The 19359-nt window shown below is 38.6% G+C and overlaps 1 protein-coding gene across 5 annotated transcripts in view; it reads left to right on the top strand.

The window, feature by feature from the left end:
* The first annotated feature begins 1063 nt into the window (after window positions 1-1063).
* Window positions 1064-19359, top strand: part of KLHL2 (kelch like family member 2) — a 54004-nt gene continuing 35708 nt past the window's right edge. For 4 of the 5 annotated variants that reach the window (XM_041427977.1, XM_041427979.1, XM_041427978.1 and 1 more), the window contains exons 1-4: window positions 1064-1234; window positions 3930-4055; window positions 8291-8397; window positions 12925-13046. In XM_041427977.1, coding sequence (XP_041283911.1) covers window positions 1212-1234; window positions 3930-4055; window positions 8291-8397; window positions 12925-13046 — 378 coding nt within the window. In that variant the 5' untranslated portion in view covers window positions 1064-1211. Of the gene's footprint in view, window positions 1235-3929; window positions 4056-8290; window positions 8398-12924; window positions 13047-19359 lie in introns of those variants that run through there. The other variant, XM_041427981.1, reaches the window with a different exon arrangement.

Below are 19359 nucleotides of genomic sequence, written 5' to 3' on the forward strand. Positions count from 1 at the left end.
CAGATTTAAATACCTGAATTGTGTTCAGCCTGCTAAATCCATTTTCCACTATACAATCTTCAAAGATTTCGAAGTAATTTACAGAGGTTTAAATACAGTAAATTCTTCTCTAGTGCCCCAAGTCAGAAGTTGCTAAATGTAGTATTCTTGATCGCTGCTTGAATTAGTGTTGTTTACAAAGACACATTGGAAATAGATGTCTGTTCGTTTTTCTTTTTGCCATTTTGCAACACAGAGGCTACTTCAGCAAACCCTGAAACGAAACTCAAGTACTTAATGATCAATGTCAGCAATGTTTGCAAAACACAGGAGGCCAGCTGTTTTGAGCAGCAGTGTCCCTACTGGAGTTGATCAAATAAAAGACGACAACATCCAGCACGTCACAGGGAACTAGACCCTCTTCAACTCCTCCGTCCCGACGCACTTCTGCTCTTCCCTTCGGGCCCTGCTCGAGCAGAAGGCACCTGCAGCAGCTGCTGTCGGGCCAGCTCCTTGGCTGGACTGCCAAGAAGTTGCCCATGTCCCTCACGGCGTGCACCTGCTGGTGGATTTTCTCACTGAGGAGACCGGGGACTGCTTTCATTTTTTCTACCCCCCCCCCCCCCCCCCCCCCCCGTGGGACACAGCACCTGTGTGTCTCCACGCGAGCGCCCCAAGCCACTCTCGCTGTCGCTGAGGGCACGCTGACCCGGGCGCTCCGCGGGACGTGTCGCTGCGTAGGGCAGCCCCGGGTGCCGCTCTCCGGCCCGCCCTGAGCCACCGCTTTCCTGGGAAGCGGGAGACGCGCATTTGGGCGCTAGACCCTGGCTCATCCCACTCGGAGGCCACGCTTCCTTCAGCAAGGGCAGCGGCGTCTCAGCCTCCTCTTCCTAAAGCCCCTGGGCTGAAGCTGTCCCACCTCGAGAGCGGAAGACTCCGGCGAGGAGCCCCCTCCCCCGCGGATACCAGAGCTCCGGCCACCACCGCTGCACGGACCGCACAGGCCGGGCCGGGTCCCACCGCCGCGCCTGCGCAGAGCGGCCCGTCTCCGCCGCGCCCTCCCGCGGGCGGGCACCCGGAAGCCGCAGCGCCGGCGGCTCCCGGCGGCGGCGGGGCTCGGCCGGGCGGGCGCAGCCGCTCCCCGCACCAGCGGCGGGGCAGGGCAGCCGGCATGGTGCTGGCGGCAGCTCGCCGAGCCCGCGTTGCACGGAGGAAGCCCGAGCGGAGCCGCGATGGAGATGCTGCTGCCGCCCGTGTGAGTGTGGCGGCGGCGGCGAGGCGGGCGGGGTGGCAGCCGGGCGCCCGGAGCCCGCCGGGACGGCGGTGCGGAGCGGAGCGCTGTGCAGTCCGTGGGCTGGGGCGTGCGGCGGGGGGAGCGGGCGCGGGGCTCTCGCGGGCGGGCAGCGCTGCCGGCACCCCCGCCCGCCGCCTTCCCGTGTGCCTTCCAGCTTGTGGGGACAGGCGGGCTTTTTCTCCCTCCTCCCCCTCACTCCTTCTGCTTCCTCCATATGTGGTCCCAAATTACTCCTTGTTTGACTCAGCAGTCGTGCTTATATCACTCCCGGTTTTCTGGTTATTTAGTTAAGCATCTTTTTTAGTGGCAGTGCCCAGGCAACCATCTCCAGCTGCACCTCAGCTGGCCTCCTCAGTCCTTTCACAGGCTCCGCTTCAGTGCTACTTCATCCTGTGCCTTCGGTAGGTAGATTAAAGGTGTGCTCTGCATGAGGTTCTTGAGTACAAACTGAAGGAAACCAGTTGCAGACAGCTCTGGCCCAGCTGGTGAAATGGTAAGAGAGACCCCAGTACTTCAGGCAGACTGGCAATTCCCAAAACCGAAGGCATATGACTGATGGTTTTGTAGGGTTCATTACCTTAAAACAAAGTCACCCTTTGTGACAAACAAATGAAACTTCAGCAAATTAAATTACGCTTCATGTGAGCTCATCCATCTAATCCAGGTTGCTTGGCAGCTCTTTACAGACAACTTTGTTTTTTCCTTGGATCACTGGATGACTTTGTTTTCCTGGATTACTTTTTTTTTTTTTCCCTTGCATAGCTGTATTTGATGCATACACAGCCTGTAAATGTATGCAGATAAATAGACTTCAGTATCTGATGTAGATAGCTTTGGGTTGTAGAAAGTTGCAGTGAAAGTGTTCTATCTTGGATTTGATAGGTCAGTGGTATAATTAAAAGCTGGGTCTCTTGGTTATAGGTCTTTGGTGTTTTGAATGTTTTCTGCAGTCATTGATTTCTGTCTATAATTTTTTGGAATTCTAATCACAACGTATGTCACATAATATAGAAAAGTAACCTTCAGTCTAAAGGAGTTTGCTAGATAGAATGTCCTTTTTTTTCCCTCTATGAAGTAACATATTTATGTGGTGAATAGCATGTAACTTTTTTTGGGTTTTTTTAATTGATGCAGAATTCCTGTCTGTTATTTGTCCTTTTTCATTAATTAATTGTAGAATTTTCAAAAATGGACATGAAACTTCTAATTCATGTCAGTTTCATGGTACGCTCTAGTAAGTTGGTTGCAGTTAGAGTTCTGTGGATGGATGTTACTTGGTTAGTTTTATGGAAACTTTTTACATTCCTTTGTTGCTTGATTCAATTTTGTATTGCTTTGCTCCAAAATTTTCTAGCTAGTGTAGGGATAACAAAAAATAGAGCTGATTGCTTGGCTTTGCACTATTGTAGTGCACAGAACTTAGAGTTCTAGGTTAAAATCTTAAATTATTGTTGGCTTTTTCTTTTAAGTTCAGACATGGCCAATTAAAAATTTTCTGGTATAGTAGAAGGGAGGTTGCAATTACGTGAGTCACTGAATATGTTCAGTTTGACTGTGCTTACCTAATGCTGGTAAGGTTGAATTTTCATTTGCAATCAGATGGTTGATGTACCAGGGTTTGTGGCCCCACCAAATGACTTCTCAGTGCCTTTGCTTATTTCCAGCTTAGAGGTTCAGGAATACAGTTACAATACTGTAGAATAAAGCATCACTGACGCTAAGCGTTTTCTAAGTGCTACAGCAACACAGTTTGCTTTGTAAGAGCAACGTTGTGACTGTAAACAGGAAACTCATTGATTTGGTTTGGCATGAAAAGTCCGCTTGCTGTTTGGACAGTCCAAGTGACTGAGGAGTGTATATAATAATTCTTCTACAGAATTTAGTGTCTGTATAACTTGGGTATGTCTTACAGAAAGAATTAATTGTAGCTAGAGGTAATGATTTTTCACACTGCCTAGTTCTTCTCTTGCTTTTTGGAGTGGGGTTGTGAGAGTAACAAAAATTAAAAGGCTGGTCACTTATGTACATTATGGTTTTCAAAACACTGAGTGAATCTACAAAAGTACACAATTTTTCTGTCACCCACTTCTTGTGCTGTGGCTAGGGAAAGCCTGGATAATTGCAGTAGTCATTGTGTGGTCTTCCTGTCAGAGGAGAGCTAGGAGCTGTATGAAACAGTAACTGAGGTCCTCGTAGAAGGGCAGAGAGGAGCTTTTACCTGACAGGCAGTGAAGGCATTAAGAGACTGGGGTGATGGTTGCTGCATTCTGCCACTGATCTGTACGGGCACTAGGTGAAAAGTTCCCAAAACTCTAATTCTGCCCTCACTTCAGAGCCTATTGGAAATATCCTAGACTATTTCTCCACTAAATAAAATAATATTCACAAAACCAGAAAACATCATCGTGTTTTTTTAGTGCAGATTATTGTTAGCCTCTGACAATGTCACTAGTATTACTCACCAACTTACTACTTCCACAGGAATTGTACCTATTCCTCTGCACCTTTGGTAATAGGGAAACTAAAATTGCTTGGAGTAAAGAAGAAGTTTGAAGTACAAATCTTCTCCCCAAGATGAAGGTGGACGAAGAAAGAAGTGACAGCACTGGAGATTCAACAGAAGTATTAACTTTATTTTTTGCCTCTTTCTTTCCAGATGTACCAAACTTTGTCATCAGAAGCCGTTGGATCTGAAAGATGATAACACCGAAATTCACTGTCCTATTACAGTAAATCCATGGCACATGAAGAAAGCTTTTAAAGTTATGAATGAATTAAGAAGGTATGTATACACTGTATACACCTGCCTGGAGTCCAGAGTGCATTTCTGCTTTCATTTGCATTTCTTAAGTTAATAATAATAGCTTGTTTATTAAGAACATGCAATGTCAGAAGTATAGCTGAGGAGAGAGATTAAATATACAATGAAGTGATAACTGAATGATAGCCATGTGATGAGAGCTGTAATGTATGCAGTATTTTTTTTTGCACCTCATAACTTGGAACTAGTTTTATGAGGCTTGAAAAATACTTACAGATTGTACTTAAGGAGTCACAGCTACAAATCCTCTCTTGTATGTAGTTGATGCTGGATAGACAAAAAGTGACTCTGGTTGAGCCTTAGGCTCTTTGTGTGCCTGTTGTTGATTTTCATGTTATGCTGTGAACCAGAAAAATGTTAAAATTTTCTATTCTAGAGACATAGGTCACAGTATAAACCAACTGACTGCACATTTTCTTTGTTATCATTCGCTTGCCCTCTGGGAGAAATTGATCAAATGTTGAAAGTAACTTTTCTCAACAGAGTTTTGTAAGACTTTGAGGGATAATACCATCAGTTTCAGTGAAACTGGGAGGCTGATGCTGGTGATGTTCTTAGCATCCATATTGATTTATATTTTACGTATGAGTAGGTGAAGTGATGTTGAAAACTGTGACAGCTGGTAATTAGAGATCACAACTGAGCTCTGGAAATCAGGACTCACAGCTATCACTGATAGTAATTTAGTACTATAACTTACAGCAACAATGGAGAAATTAAATAAATAAAAATACTTTTTTAGCAGAGACAGTACTGGAGGCTGTGAAAATCCTGTACTTCTTTGTTATTTCCCATATAAAATTAAAAATTGGAGAGGCTTCACGGGAACGAAACACAGCAACTGATACCCTTTTAAAGTATGCCTCTGCCTTTGGCCTTTGCTGTTCCATATAGGTAAATCTTTAAAACTGTGTGCTGGATAGACTGACACTTGTTGCTTCACCTAATTTATGCCCTTGGCTTTCTCAAGTGTCCCAGTAACCAGATGCAGTGTCTCAAGGAGCATAACAGAGCCTGGCTAGAGCCAGTAGCAATGACTTCCTAAGGATGAGCAAGATTTTACATGGAGGAAGTTTCCCAGAATTAATCTTAACAATAATTTTGGAAGTCAGAAACCTTACCTGCATTTTGCTGTGTTTCAAGTAAAAGATTCACAGTCTTCCAGCAGAGTGCATTTTTAAAGCCCATGGATTATTTTCAGAATATACTTTAGTTTCCATGGTTACCTAAATTCAAATTGCTGTAGAAGCAATTTGAGCAATTTTGCCTTGCATGTATAAATACTTAAAGTTTGAACAGGAGCTGTGCCATATAACCTTAACTAGTTGCCATTTAATAAGGTAAAGCAACAATATTTACAATTAAAGCTGAGTACAGCTTTTAAGATGGTAAGTGGTAATTAAACAAAATTATAAATGTTTCTAGTTGCATTCATTTGTTTGAAGTAATAAACAGAAAATCTTAAAAATGTTTCAGACTTTATTGCTCTAAACAAAGATCTAATATTAATCCAATGAATTATTTTTTTGATTTAGAAACAACTTTAAAAATGTAATGAATCTCAGTGCTTTTCATTAATGTAGCACAAACAGGTATTTGCCAGAGTTATACTCTCCAGGAAGTGAATAGTTTGTGAAAAAATAATTTGCTTAAGCAACTAAATACATTTGGTTTTGAATGCTTAAGTCTGTGTTGCATATTAAATTTTTGCCTACTGTCAGGTTGTCTGGCTCTAGTAGCTTGTTAATGAGTTTTTATGTGCCTTCAAATTTTGACAAATTTTAGCAATTTTGTCCTTTGTATTTTTTGTCATTTCATTGCTCAGCATCACCTCAACACTGAGTAGAAAGCTCATTAGGAAAACTAATTAGTTCTTGACGTGTGACAAAATTACACTCTGATGCCTATCTTTTCACTTTACTATAATTTGCTTTTATCAAAAAGGAATTTGATGTTACCTATATTTATCAAAATTCTCATTCTTACAAACAAGACTTTACCAAAACGTTTTGAAGATGGGGGTAACGAAAACTTTCCCTGTATGAGCCAATGAAGAATAGTCTGCAAGCTGATAAACAGCTGCTCAATTATTCTTAAATGCATACTTGCTTAACCCCCTTTTTCTCATTGTCTGTACCATGATGGTGTATCCCCCACAATTCTGTTCATTCAGTCACTCTATATAAGCAAATTGGTTCATTAACACTTCAGAACACAACCTTTTCTAAAATAAATTGATGTGCTCTCATGAAATGAAGGTGCTGAGGAAGCCACAAGATGTTTGCAGCAGAGTACAAGATGAAGTTTTTAAGGTCGTTTCTTCAGTAGTTTCTTTAGCTTGTCAGCTCTGTAGTAATGCAGAACATACTCATTCACCTGATGCAGTTCCAGACTAGAGGTGTTACTTTGTCTATGTATATGCAATGTAATTAGTAACCCTAGTTGTGCATTGATGTAATTCTGTTGTTTCTGGCTTCATTGTTATCTTTAGTATTATCTTAGTTTTTATCTTTCTGTGCAATTAAGTATAAAACGTCTTGTTCCTGTTGTCAGGGTAAGTGCAGGTGTCCAATAAAGCTATCCATCAGATACCCATCTAATACCCTTTTATGTGTAGCTTTCTGTTTCCATTTTTTTTAATAATAAATTTAATGATTGTTTCAAGATCCTCTGAATTGTGTGTTTCGTCTGGTACAGTCATTACATTGTACATATTATGTACAATTTGATAAGAACTATATTGCAAGGTAAATTTATGAGATTTACATAGTTGCTATAGGTCTTAAGAGTTGAAAGCACAAAGGTAATGTGAAGTCAGAAAGATAATTGCCAGGATTGCAATATGGCCCCAAAGGTTAGTTGTGACCACCAAAATTTTTGATGTGTGACCTCCACAAAGCCACGTTACTTGAGTCTGGGCTCATCAAAGTTGGATAATTGCAGAACTGAGAGATCACAGAGTTTTCTTTTGGACTGAGGTGGATATCTGAGCTGTTTGGCTGAGAGCTCTAGTTCTGTCCAAGCAAAAATGCAACTGCTCACCTGGCTTTGCTACAACTTAGTGTGGTAGTTGCAAACTATCTAAAAATCTTTATTAGTATTCAGGAATGGTAAAAATGTCTCTTTTTGAAGGTACTGAGAATAGAAATCACTAGACTGGTGTGCAGCTCTAGCTCCATCCCTAAGGAATATGTTCTGTTAAGTCATACTTTTCCCTCTTCCCTCTGTTGCTGTGGGTCTGAGTTTTGTGGATTCCATACTACCTCCACAGGGACAGTGCTAGCCTGAATAAGAGGTGACTGTAACCCTTAGTTAGATGCTGTGAAGTTGCAGCCTTTCCGTGTTGTGGTGTGTTTTCTTCTTTTTTTCCCCTTCTCCTTATCCAGTCTAGAAAATTGGATTATAAGGAGTATACATGTTAGGAGTTTAAGTGGAAGAGGTACAGCCAATAGATGTAAACTGTGTTAGAAATACCTGTGTTAGGAATGGTTATAAATGAGATGTTACTTTATTGCAACTGGGCAGGAAGGAAATATGTTACAGTCACTAAGGACAAGAATGCAAATGCATGTAATGAAGGTACAAAGTCAGTCAAGATATGAAGTAAACCGTAATAAATTCTAAACTGTTCAGACTGGAAAAAAGAATTGCTATTGTGTGCATGGGATGAATATGAAAAATGCTTGGAAAACAGTGAATATAGAGAAGACTGAGTAGTAGATTTGTACAATTAAGTAGGCATAAGTTTCCAGTGTAATGTGACACATGCATCTCAGTTGAAGTTTGGATTCTTTGTTGTCTGTAAAGCCTTGTTTCTTATGTTTTTTTTTTTTTTTAGTGCTTGTATATATTAAATTCTGTTTTTTCTATCATAGTTGTTCAAAGGGGCCCAGACTTCCAGAGAGAATGTTTATAAATTGGGCTGATACAAATTATGGTTATTCAGTGAAGAAAACTTCTGTGCAATGAATCACAATTCAGTTGTTTGATTTTTAAATAGTTTTGTGTACCCAAGCTCCATCCGTAATCTGATTGAGTAACAGCCGTGTGGTTGTGTAACACATTAAAAACAATGGTTCATCTACATTGCCTGCCTCTTCTGAGGGCATGGGAAAAGAAATTGTGTGTGATATCATATATACTTTTCTGTTGTAGTTCACTTATGTGAAATTGCCTTCTCTGATATTTCTAAATAGTCAAAACTTGCTGTGTGATGTGACGATAGTAGCTGAAGACATGGAAATTGCAGCGCATAGAGTTGTGTTAGCCGCCTGCAGCCCCTACTTCCATGCCATGTTTACAGGTACCAAATGTTTCAATACTTACTGTGTTATAATCCAGTCTAACTGTATAAAGAATAAAATTTCATGACTTTTGCTTTTTAGGATCTGATTTGATTTTTAGATAATACAATAGGAACATTTGGGATTCTTAATGATTTTTTTTTTGCAGTCTAAGGACATAGTGTCAACGTAGCCTTTGTTAGCATGATGAATGCTTTAAAAAGTCTCCTTAATTAAAAAACAAATTAGATGTTAAGTAAGCCAGTGATAGTTAAGTTGTTATACACTTTAAGCCTCTAGTAATCTCACTTGTCCAAAGGAAGGTGAAAATAACAATGTGAATTTTTGAGTAAATTATGTCCTTTAACAACTACTGCTCCTACATTCTTCAGCCCATGAGCGCTCTAGGCTGTTAGTAGATATGAAAGCTTTCTGTGGCTTTGGCAGCCTGTAGCTGGAGTGCATGTTTCAATATTTTTAGGGTAATCCTCCATGACATATGTACTCTGCATCATTGCCACTACTTTTCTGTACAGCCTTGATTTGACTTCTGCTTGCTCCATGCTGGCCAAGTTCCTGCTTTACTTCTGGAGCAGGAATGCTGAGGGCTTGCAAGGCTAAGATAGGCTCAGGTCTAGGATAGGAGCCTCCAGCTGAAATTCCTGTGCTGTGGGTTTAATTCCGTCATAGTTATAAATCACATTGAAATAATGTGAAATTCAGTGCCAAAGTAAGAATGCTACGAAATGCATGTTAAAATTAACTTCTGAGGTTTTGTCTGTTCATCCTCAAATCTTGTGCCAGCTTTGTAGTTAATGTCAACTGCCTGAAATTAAGACTTCTCTGTAATCCATTGCTTCTGACCACCAGCTCAGATGGAAGTAGGAATGTGACTCTTGGCCAGCCCATATGCAAACAGATTGGTGTTTTAATAATTTTAATTGTATGCAACAAGATGGATGAAATTTCAAATACTGTTGTGTTCCAGGGAAGCAGCCGATCGTTCTGGATTTTTTAGGCAAGTATTTTGACATATTCAAGGCCAGAAGTGGAGTAACTTCTGCAAGAATGCTTTAAAGTTGCTTATAAAATTAAATATCTCTTCCTCAGCAGTTCTTTAAGTTTGCATTTGTGGTTGAGGCAAACATTATGGGTGACTGATAAGTTCTTTCTTCATTTTTACTCCTGCCTATAAAATTAGAATAAAAAAAGCTGCTTCTACAGTTCCTTTTTATCACCTTAGTAGCAGAGCCTCTTGTGTTAGTTTTGTATTAAAGACTAACTGTTGTTGACTATCACATGGCAAATACTCTTTGCTCAGTGTGTAGCTTTTTATTATGTCTTCTGTGATTAAGACATTTCTGCTTGCCCTGACTGCCCTCTCTGTGAAGAAGTTTATTACCCATTCAGAGTGCCAGTGCAGCAGTGTCTGTAGCTGCTCTCCAGATGGAATGACTGAAATCTTCTCTTCCCTTTTAAAATTTTTTACTTGTTTTATGTTTTTAAATGTAGGCGTTCTTTAGCCCCAGTGCTGCAGGAGGTGGGAACACTCACTTGAGTAATGGGTGTGAAGTGTTCAACTAATATATCTGTAGTGAGGTTTGTGTAGTTGGTGAGCCAAATAGGTGGGAGCTTAAATAGAATTCAGCTGTGGCTTTAAGAGTTAGCAGCAGGTTTTATACTAGGCTTATAGGTTGCTTACAGCACGGCCCAGCTGTGGTATTGGTGCATTTCAGCCATTCCCCACACAAAAATTCCCCAATGTCATTGTGATTGTTCTCTCCATGAAGCCTGGAATCCACACTTCTTAGGTGGATTTTTATTCTCATCCAGTAATCTGCAAGTTCAAATAAGCAAATTGCATTCCTTAATCAGCCACAACCAAAGGGAGAAGTATCTTCTTCCATCCAGAATAAAACAGGGACTGGAAAGACAGTGAAAAACTTGCACTCTTATGCTTTACGGTTACTTTTTGATTAGAAATTAGAAGTTTCTGTTTAGACATGTGTTTGCAGGTTGATTCCATCATTCTCTGAGTCATTAAATATTACTGCAGTGCAGCCTGGGATATGGCATTAACTAGGTTCAAACAGAGGCCTATTTTTTTTTTTTTCCTTCATTTGTACTTGTAATGGTAGCCCTAATAATTATCAGGAAAGAAAAAGTTACTGTCTTTTAAAGTTACAGAATATAGTAAGTTAGTAACAATTATCCAATGAGGAGATGGTGGGGGAAGAAAGTCCCTGCTATTTAATCTGTGTTAATAGGAATATTTCTTTTGTCTTACACAGTGGAATTATTTAGAAATATTATTTGAATCTACTTAAATGTTTAGAGGAAGTGATTATAAAGCATCAAAGAAGGGACTCTTCAGTGGTTCTAGGGCCTGACTTCAGATAAGGGTGGCTTTAATTTTCTTTTCTATGATGGCAGTAATCCTTAGGGATTTACCTGCTCTCTTCACTTCCATTCTCCATTTGTAAAATTCTTGGGGGGGGAAAAAAAAAAAGGCCTTCTTTGCATTACTTTGTGAGGAGCCATGTAAGCTTTTTAGGTAGCCCCTTTGTATCTTTGTAGCCCCTTAGTATCTTCAACTCAGCTGGTGCTTTGCTGCTGCTGCTTGAGAGGTTGGATCAGCTCAGTGCTTTCTGTTCATGATATGCTTTCCTGTCACTATGAACTCTGTGGAGACATGGTGGTGCTGCTTCCCAGTCATAAACTGAGTTCTTCAGCAGGTTGAATTCTAGACTGAGACTGCCTGCTGAGTGCATCTGATTTGCTCTATATGATCTATCAAACAGATATGGGTTGATCTAGAATTGTAGTAAGATTGTGTGTCTGGTTCACATGAAAGTTGGGAGCAAGTATTTTTTGGGGTTATTTTGGTTGAGTGTTTTGTTGTTGTTTGGGTGTTGGGTGTTTTTTTGGTTTTTATTTTCTTGTTCAGGGTTTTTTATTTGTATATTCTGGGCTTGGTTTTTAAACAGAGAAGGTGCCTATCCATGACTCTAAAAGCCTTGACACAAAATCTGAAAACAAATCTAATATGCTTGCAGAATATCAAAATCTGCTCTCCCACACACACAATTTTCCCAGAGGACCACCTCCACAGCAGCTTGCATAATAAATAAGTAACAGTTTACATGCTCTGAAGATCAATAGGTTTAATCTGTGTCAAACTAGAAGTAGAAACTTGGAATACAGGGCCCTGCAGGGAACGTTCTGCAGCCACCCTTCAAAGGTGTAGGGGAATGTTTCAGAAGTGCAGGTGAAAGGAGAAAGTTCTGTGGGAGCTGGATTTTGCTGGTTTTTATGTCTTTTGAACTTCCTGCCACTTAAAGGGTTGATTTGCGATGACATTCTTTACCCTTCAGCTCAAAAAAAGGTATGGTACCATGAACAGTGGTAACAGATTCGTCAGTGATGATCCCTTTATTGAAACCACTGGGTTAAATGCATTGTTTGACCCTAACCCTAGAGACAAGAACAATGAAAGAACAAACAATGAAAATGTGTATGAATTCATAAGAAAATATCAGCAATGGTTAGCATGTTCTTGTTCACTTCTCCATCCTGTCGGCTTTTCTTGTTGTATACATTAAATTTATTATATCACCAATGCCCTTATCTCTAGATGTCTATGCTTAAGGGAAAGAAATTATATCCAACATAGAAGAATAAGAAACTAATGTATTCAGAGATTGGGATATACTCTTCCAAAGTGAACTTTTATATATCTTCCAACATCACTTTTGTAGTTCGTGTTTTGTTTCTCAGTGGAAGTCAGTGCAAGAGGGTTTAAAGGTCTGAGATGACCTGATCTGGAATCATTAAGAAGGCTATAGTCATTACTTCAAAATATATACTTGGATAATTATTTCAGCCATAAAGAAAATATTGCACTTTGAGAAACATCATATTTTGGAAGGTGGAAGATATTTTGCAGGCCTTTCTTTGAAGATCAGTTGTGGCATATGGCCAACATGTCAGCCTCCACAAAATGAGATCCAACAAGTTTTCCCTTGCTTACCATTTTATCTTAGCTTGAGCTGTTAAATTGGAGCTGCAAAAGAGGTGAAATCGCTAAGGGAATAATAAGTAGGCAAGCAAAGAAATATGTATGTTAATTCTTCTGTGGGGATATAACTTCTTATTTAAATAAATTTACTCCAGATTGTGTTTGATATGCTCCTTCAATTAAGAAGTTAATAAAGCTAGAGTATTTTAATATCTTGCTTTCCCAGCAAACTGTTTCTGTATGCATTTGAAGTGTCATATTTAGATCTGAAAACAATATTTTTCTGATATTGTGCACTGGAAAAAATAGGTCACCTACACTAAAAGTATTAACCCAGGTAGCATTTGCATGATGACAACAAAATCTTCCTTCCTCACTGGAGGAAGGAAGGAAAGAAAAATTAAATTATTGGTGTTGAAGTTATTCTACTGTCACAACTGCTCATACATAAAATTTCTGCTGCTGTTAAACTTCTGTATTTGGGCTGTATTTCTGTATTATTTACTTGACTAATAAACTGTGTTTGTAGGTGAGATGAGTGAAAGCCGAGCAAAAAAAGTTCGAATAAAGGAAGTTGATGGCTGGACTCTAAGGATGCTCATTGATTATATTTACACTGCTGAAATTCAAGTTACAGAAGAAAATGTGCAGGTAAGAGTGAGAATATTTTCTCCAACAAATGAGATACAATGTGCAGAGTAATTTATTTTGTCAACTATTGAACTATTTGGTTCAACTTCAACTTGGGAAATCTTATCTGTAAACTGGAATTTTTTTAGACCTTGTGCTTACATAGCAAGTAGTCATGCTGTTTAAATTCTGGGTCAAATTCAAAGACAATTCAAGTAAATGAAGAGTTAGTTGACTTTAGTGGTCTTTGCAACCAAACCTTATGTAAGGCAATAAAATAGATGGTCTACTTTGCCTAAAGTTAATGCTGTCAGCCACCTCTGTACCAACTCTTCTCTAATATTTAAGTGAAATTTACATAAGCAAAGTAGATTTATTCCTTAATGTGAAACCATGTTGTCCAGTTAAACCGTCCTGTTTATCTTTTTCCCTGTTAGTCTGCACAATAAAGTACTTCTTCCTGCTCAATCTCTGTAACTTGCCAGTGACCAGCTGTGCAGAAATGTTTAGCTGCCATTTTTTTTTAAATTAAATCAACTGATATCTATCATGAAGGTTTTGTCCATCTCACATAGAGCTAATAAGTTTTTCCTATTGGCTGTAGGCCTTAAGATGAAGCTTCAATTAGAATAAAACAAATACTAGCTTGGAAAACATAGCCTCCTGCATTTAATATTTTCTAAATGGAAGCGGACTTAAGATGGACGGAGTAGATTTTCCTTCCAGTATCTTTTGAGATTTTTTTTTTTCTAGAGGCTTGATAAATTTAAAACTACTTGCATAAGGGGTGATAGATTTAATTCTCATGTTTTCCTTGTACTGCTATGCTCTGCTTTCTATTCTTGCCCAATGCCAAATAACTGGTTATTAGCAGTTATTTTGCTGCTTTAGCATGGTGCAAAACCGTGTTGCTCTATTTGTCATTGAAAACTTCTGTTGCAATTATGTATTCTGAAATTAATTGCTTTTAGTGGACATTAGGCTGAAATTAATAGCATTTTATTGGCTGCTGAATCCAGTGGGGACACTGCTTGTTTTAGCCATGCTTGACTGAATACTTCCTGAAATGAGAAATGCTGCCAACAAAATATCCTGCTACTAAGACTTCCATATCTTAGGTCATATCATAAGTCATTTAATTCTGCAAGACTAATTTCGTGTCTTTCTTAATGACTTGTTTCTTAAGACTCTTCCTTTTTAAGAAATTGTTCTGGTCTGATGATGAATGGGCATAGTGAAAAAAAAAAAAGACTGAAATTCAGTTGTATTTTACCAATGTGGTGGTTGACCAAATCTCTGTATCGCTGTGGAAGACCTTGAGAAAATCCAGAGCTGTCAGACATTCCCTAACACACCTCTTCCTGCTTGATCATTCTGGCTTTTCATCCTTTAAGTAGAATATTCTGTCTTGCTGACAGAACTTGATGGCCCTAATCTTGTACATTTGATGCATAACATTGGAGTGGACTTAACAGGCAGTGCTTCTGTATTTTGGCTGTAGGTGCTGCCTAGGAGGAGGCATTATCACCTATCCTTGGCAATGCTGACTCTTTCATGTTAGCAGGGAGGAAAAGCATTACATTTCTTTCTCATACAGGAGTCTTTGAAGGCCAGAAATCCACAGATTTAACGCTCCTGAGTCTGATAGGGCTTTAATTTTGATGGCTACAGGTTATCTATCATCAGATATCTGATGATGCTGGGTGTGTTAGCATAAACAATATGGCTTGGTGAGTGATATCACAAGTTTGTGGTTACTTGAGTACTGAGAAGAAAGTTAGGCTTCTAAGTTGGGTTTTGATTTTTTTCCAGTATTAGTTGCACTTTAATGTTGATGGTGAATATACTTGTAATATGACTGTATTGAACATAAACTTACTCTTACTTTGTCACTTTCATCCTCTTTGCATTATTATTACTAGATATGTAGAGTTTATTTGCATTACAGCAGAAGTAAACACTGTGGATAAAAATAAATATGCTGTTGTAAATTCTTTTCTGTATGCTTGAAAGCCAAGATGGGAAAATTGTTACTGTGACTTTCTGGAAACCTAGAAACCTAGTGCAGATTGTCAGGCCTTAGTTAAAAATGTGTTCTCTCCATAAGTGTGTTGCATGCTATTGAGATTAATTCTAGCTCTCAATTTCTTGTCTATATGACCTAGAAGATATTGTGAAATTTTGGTAGTTAGGAATTTATCTTGTAGGAATACAGAAGCATGAAAACCTAAGATTCCATTTTATGTTTGGATTAATGTGTTGAACTGGAGCGTCATCTTCTAGTTAGGTGCTTATGATTCTTATTCTGATACCCTTGGTGGTATTTCAAGTGTATCATTCCATCTCTTCAGGTTATACATAGTAAGAATAGGTATTGAATTAATTTCTAATACGTGATACAATGTTTGAAGAGGGTGTGCAAGCTTCATGTTTAAGTAATGTAGAATTGCTAAGTAGTTCTTGGTATTAAAATAGCTGCATTGTATATTTATGAAAACTAATTATAAAGGAATACATAATCATATCCCAGCTCATTGGTCTTTCTCAAGGGGCAGGTTAACTCTGAGCTTCTTTCCTTAGAATCTTACTTGATCTAGATGTGGACAGGAGAGTGCTTCCTGACTGTGCCTTTGCACATTGTCGGTGAGGGCTGTCCATTTTTTTTTCTCCCCAGTGTCCTGTTCTAACTTATGTATGTTTTTGGGCAGGTGTGGAAGTAGAAAAATTAGGTGTAAGTGTGTGATTGAGGAGAAAACCACATTCATTTAGCCCATAAACTATCAACACGGAAGGCCCTCATCACTGGATGTTATCGCTACATTAGTTAAATACAAAAGAACATTTGTTCTTTTCTTCAGTTCTTGGTTCAATAGGTTCCCCCCAGCCTGCAACAATAAGACAGCTGGTATATGAATGTGTACATTCTTTTAGTGTTTGTCCTTCATTTCGAACAAGTTATTTTATAATTCATCTCTGGTGGCACTAACTTTGCATAATGCCATACCAGTGTTTCTGCTGTATTTACATATCAAGTCACATTTTTCCGCATTCTTAACTCTTTGCTTTTCCTTTTTTTTTTTAAGGAATGAAACTAAATATCAGACTTAGTGCAATATCTCATTCTTCATATTTTAAGAAGGGAATATCCAAGTTAACGTTTTCAGAAGGCAAATCAATTTTCTTCCATATCAAATTTTTTTGATATCCATATAGGTATTAACCACAGGCAGTGCACAATGTGGGAGAGTCGGTTACTATAAGAAGCTCATGCGTGAGTAACTCTCCCACGCTATGCGAATGCACTGCAGCCCCTTTTTAGTCAGCTATACACCTCGGGCCTCTCCTGAGCACAAATACATTGGAGGAGAAATTCCTGCAGTTGTTGGTGGGCTGTGGATATGTTATGGGCTTTAAAGGTCAGCCTGATACAGGCTGAGTAGAATGTGATTTGAATAAACACAAGTTAGGTGTTGGGTTCCTTTCTGATTCCCTGCTACAGGTCTCTGTTCCTTTAATTGTGCTTATACAACTGTTTGCTGGACTGTTTTATAAAGCAGATCACTGAACTCGAAAAAACATCTGACAGCATAACACTCTGTATCTCCACTTCCACCCCACACTGGTTTTTGGGGGACTTCTGAGTTATTCTTAACTTGGATCATAGCCCTGTCAGTTGTTTTCACCCAATACTTGGGGTTAGTGTACTAAATGTAGGAACATACACCAATGTTGGCAGTAGATGTTTCTCTGCAGCCTGGGGCAAGCATTACAGGTAGTTTCACTTACTGCTACTGCTGTCTTGCTTTTGAACAAGATGAGTGCATGAGGGATAGTAGAAGAGAAAATCACAAAAAATTATATTTTTACAATTGTATAGCTGTGTCCTAGCATATTTTTTCCTTTAAAGAATTTTGTTAGGTACAACAAACAAAGTCCAGAATCCTGAATAGGGTCATTTTCAAGAAGTATAATTTTTTCTCCTCATTTTCTGAAATTATTCAAGAACAATGTTTGCATAGTAATAAGCATATTATGAACAATAATACGTATGCATTTTTTCTTTGTAACTCTTACTGTTCACACAGATTGTCATAAAAAGTACAACAGAGATGCTTCTATTTGTATGGTGTTATTGGGTGTGGGCATAAGAGTTGACAGCACATTTGATTTAAGGTGCTGTCAAAACAAGGTCCAAAAAAGCAGCTGATTTCCCCAAGAAATCCTCAAAAAAGAAGATCCTAATGTTGTCCCAGCTATTTACTAAGGTAGACATTCTACAGTACCATGTTTGGTAGTACAGCTTTGACTATTCCTGCTGCACATCATTACCTCTAGCTGATCAGTGTTGCAGGGTTGTTGAAATCCTGAAAAATCCTCAAGGTTGAAAATGAGTCTGTGCCTCACACCAAAATCCAGAGAAGTCCCACAGCTTAAGAAAACAGATGTGTTCTTTTTAAGATGGTCAGCTTCTGAATTATATTTGTGGCATGACTCACAAGCATTGGGTCATGCCATAAGTTGGACTGAGGGTATGTTAAAGGAGCACAAAGAAGAAGGAATGTGATGTTACAGGGAATAGCATAAAGGATAATTGCTGCTGAGCACTGGGAAGTGAAACAGTGACTGAACGTATCTAGACTTGGCAGAACATATTTAATCTAACAATGGAAACTGGATAATAATCCTTGGTTTATTCCAGTTGCTTTAATAGTTTTTCTAGTTCAAAAGGTAGGTAGTATCTGACTTAAATGTTCCTGGTCTATATTAGGCTAATTAATGGTACTTCCTTCTGTCGTCTTGTAAAACAACTTGTTGCTGTTTTGCTGCAATAAACTTATGTACTGAATGACTGTTCTTATTCATATACTTTATTTTTTTTTCTTTAGGCTAAAAATCACAGACTGTTCTTTGGAGACAGTAGTTTTTAAATCTTTTACCATTCTTCTTGCTCTTCTAGACTCTTTCCATTTTACCTGTATCTGCATATTTAACATCCATTGGCCAAATTGGTCCATTAAGGCCTTGTTACTACAGACAAGAGTGAAACTATTATCTTTTCATATCTCATGTGAATATTGTCTATTCACATCTTATGTGAATAAAAAGTACAGTGTTTGATTCTTTATGTCATCGGTAAAGACAGTGTTAAGTCTTTATGACATCGATTCTAGTAGTCACTACATGTTTGTGCTGGTAGAGAGAGTAAGAATGAGAACATGAAAGTAGTCATACAGTGGGAGAAAGAAATTGTGGCACCTCTTCATTTTGGTAAAAGCCATTTTGAGGAATTTGTTGTTTTAAGCATTTGTGTTTATTAGCATAATACTTCTAATGAACCAAAACTGCAACCAGTGGAAGTCATTATCTGATTTAATAATAGTAGCATGTCTTTCGGTCAGTTTTGTGGGCAAGACTTCAGGTTCACACCAGGAATTTTCTGTTAGGAAGAAATGCTAATTTGTAAGTCTGTTTCCAGACTACAACCACATGTTAAAATTGCTTTTAATAAAAAAATGTAAAGAAATGAAGTATTTTCATTTTGGGTAAGTGTTTAATTATATTTTAAAATTCACCAAAAACAGAAAAAAATAGCACTGAAAATCTTGTAAAATTATATCTGGTTTAGGGGTGGAAGGGCAGGAGAGAAGCAAGATATGTACAAGTAATTTTAAAACTGAAAGAAAAACATAGAAGAGAGCATTACACAAAATGGAATGCAAAGTAATGAACAGTACTTGTATATGTTGAGGAGGAGAAAAACCCCCAACAAACCAGCAAGGAGTAGATATTAATTTCAGTAAAATGTAGTAGAACTATGTATGATCAATAAGATGAAGGCCATGCAAACACAAGGTCTGCATTTACTGTGCCTAATCTTTGCTTGATACTAATTTAAAGGCAGAAATAAAATGAAACATTCCTCATTTGCTCTTCTGCTAAGCACTAGAATAAAATCAGATAAAAATATTCAGAATAAACTGTTGTATTGTACTTAGAATTGGTGTGCTTATGATGAACCCCATGCAATTTTATGTGGGTAGGATGTGAAATAATCTGTTTAGGGGGTACCAGTTTGTTCTGAAACTTGTATTACCAGAACGTCAGATTTGGTAATGGAGTTGTTTTTTTCTCCACACCTGTGTCTCATGATAGTCTCAGATTCTCTCCTTCAGTGCCATTTCTACTAAGGGTCAGGTGCACCGGTTCACAGGAGTTTAATTAAAAAGGGAGTTCAGGATCATGATGGAATATCCATTTTAACAACTTGTTATTGCACATCCACTGAACAACAGCAGGTAGTTGTGTGTGCTTTTAGCTTGAACAAAATACAGAA

Source organism: Onychostruthus taczanowskii, unplaced genomic scaffold, assembly GCF_017590055.1.
Source record: "Onychostruthus taczanowskii isolate IOZ18803 unplaced genomic scaffold, ASM1759005v1 scaffold12, whole genome shotgun sequence".
NCBI classification, from domain to species: Eukaryota; Metazoa; Chordata; class Aves; order Passeriformes; family Passeridae; genus Onychostruthus; species Onychostruthus taczanowskii.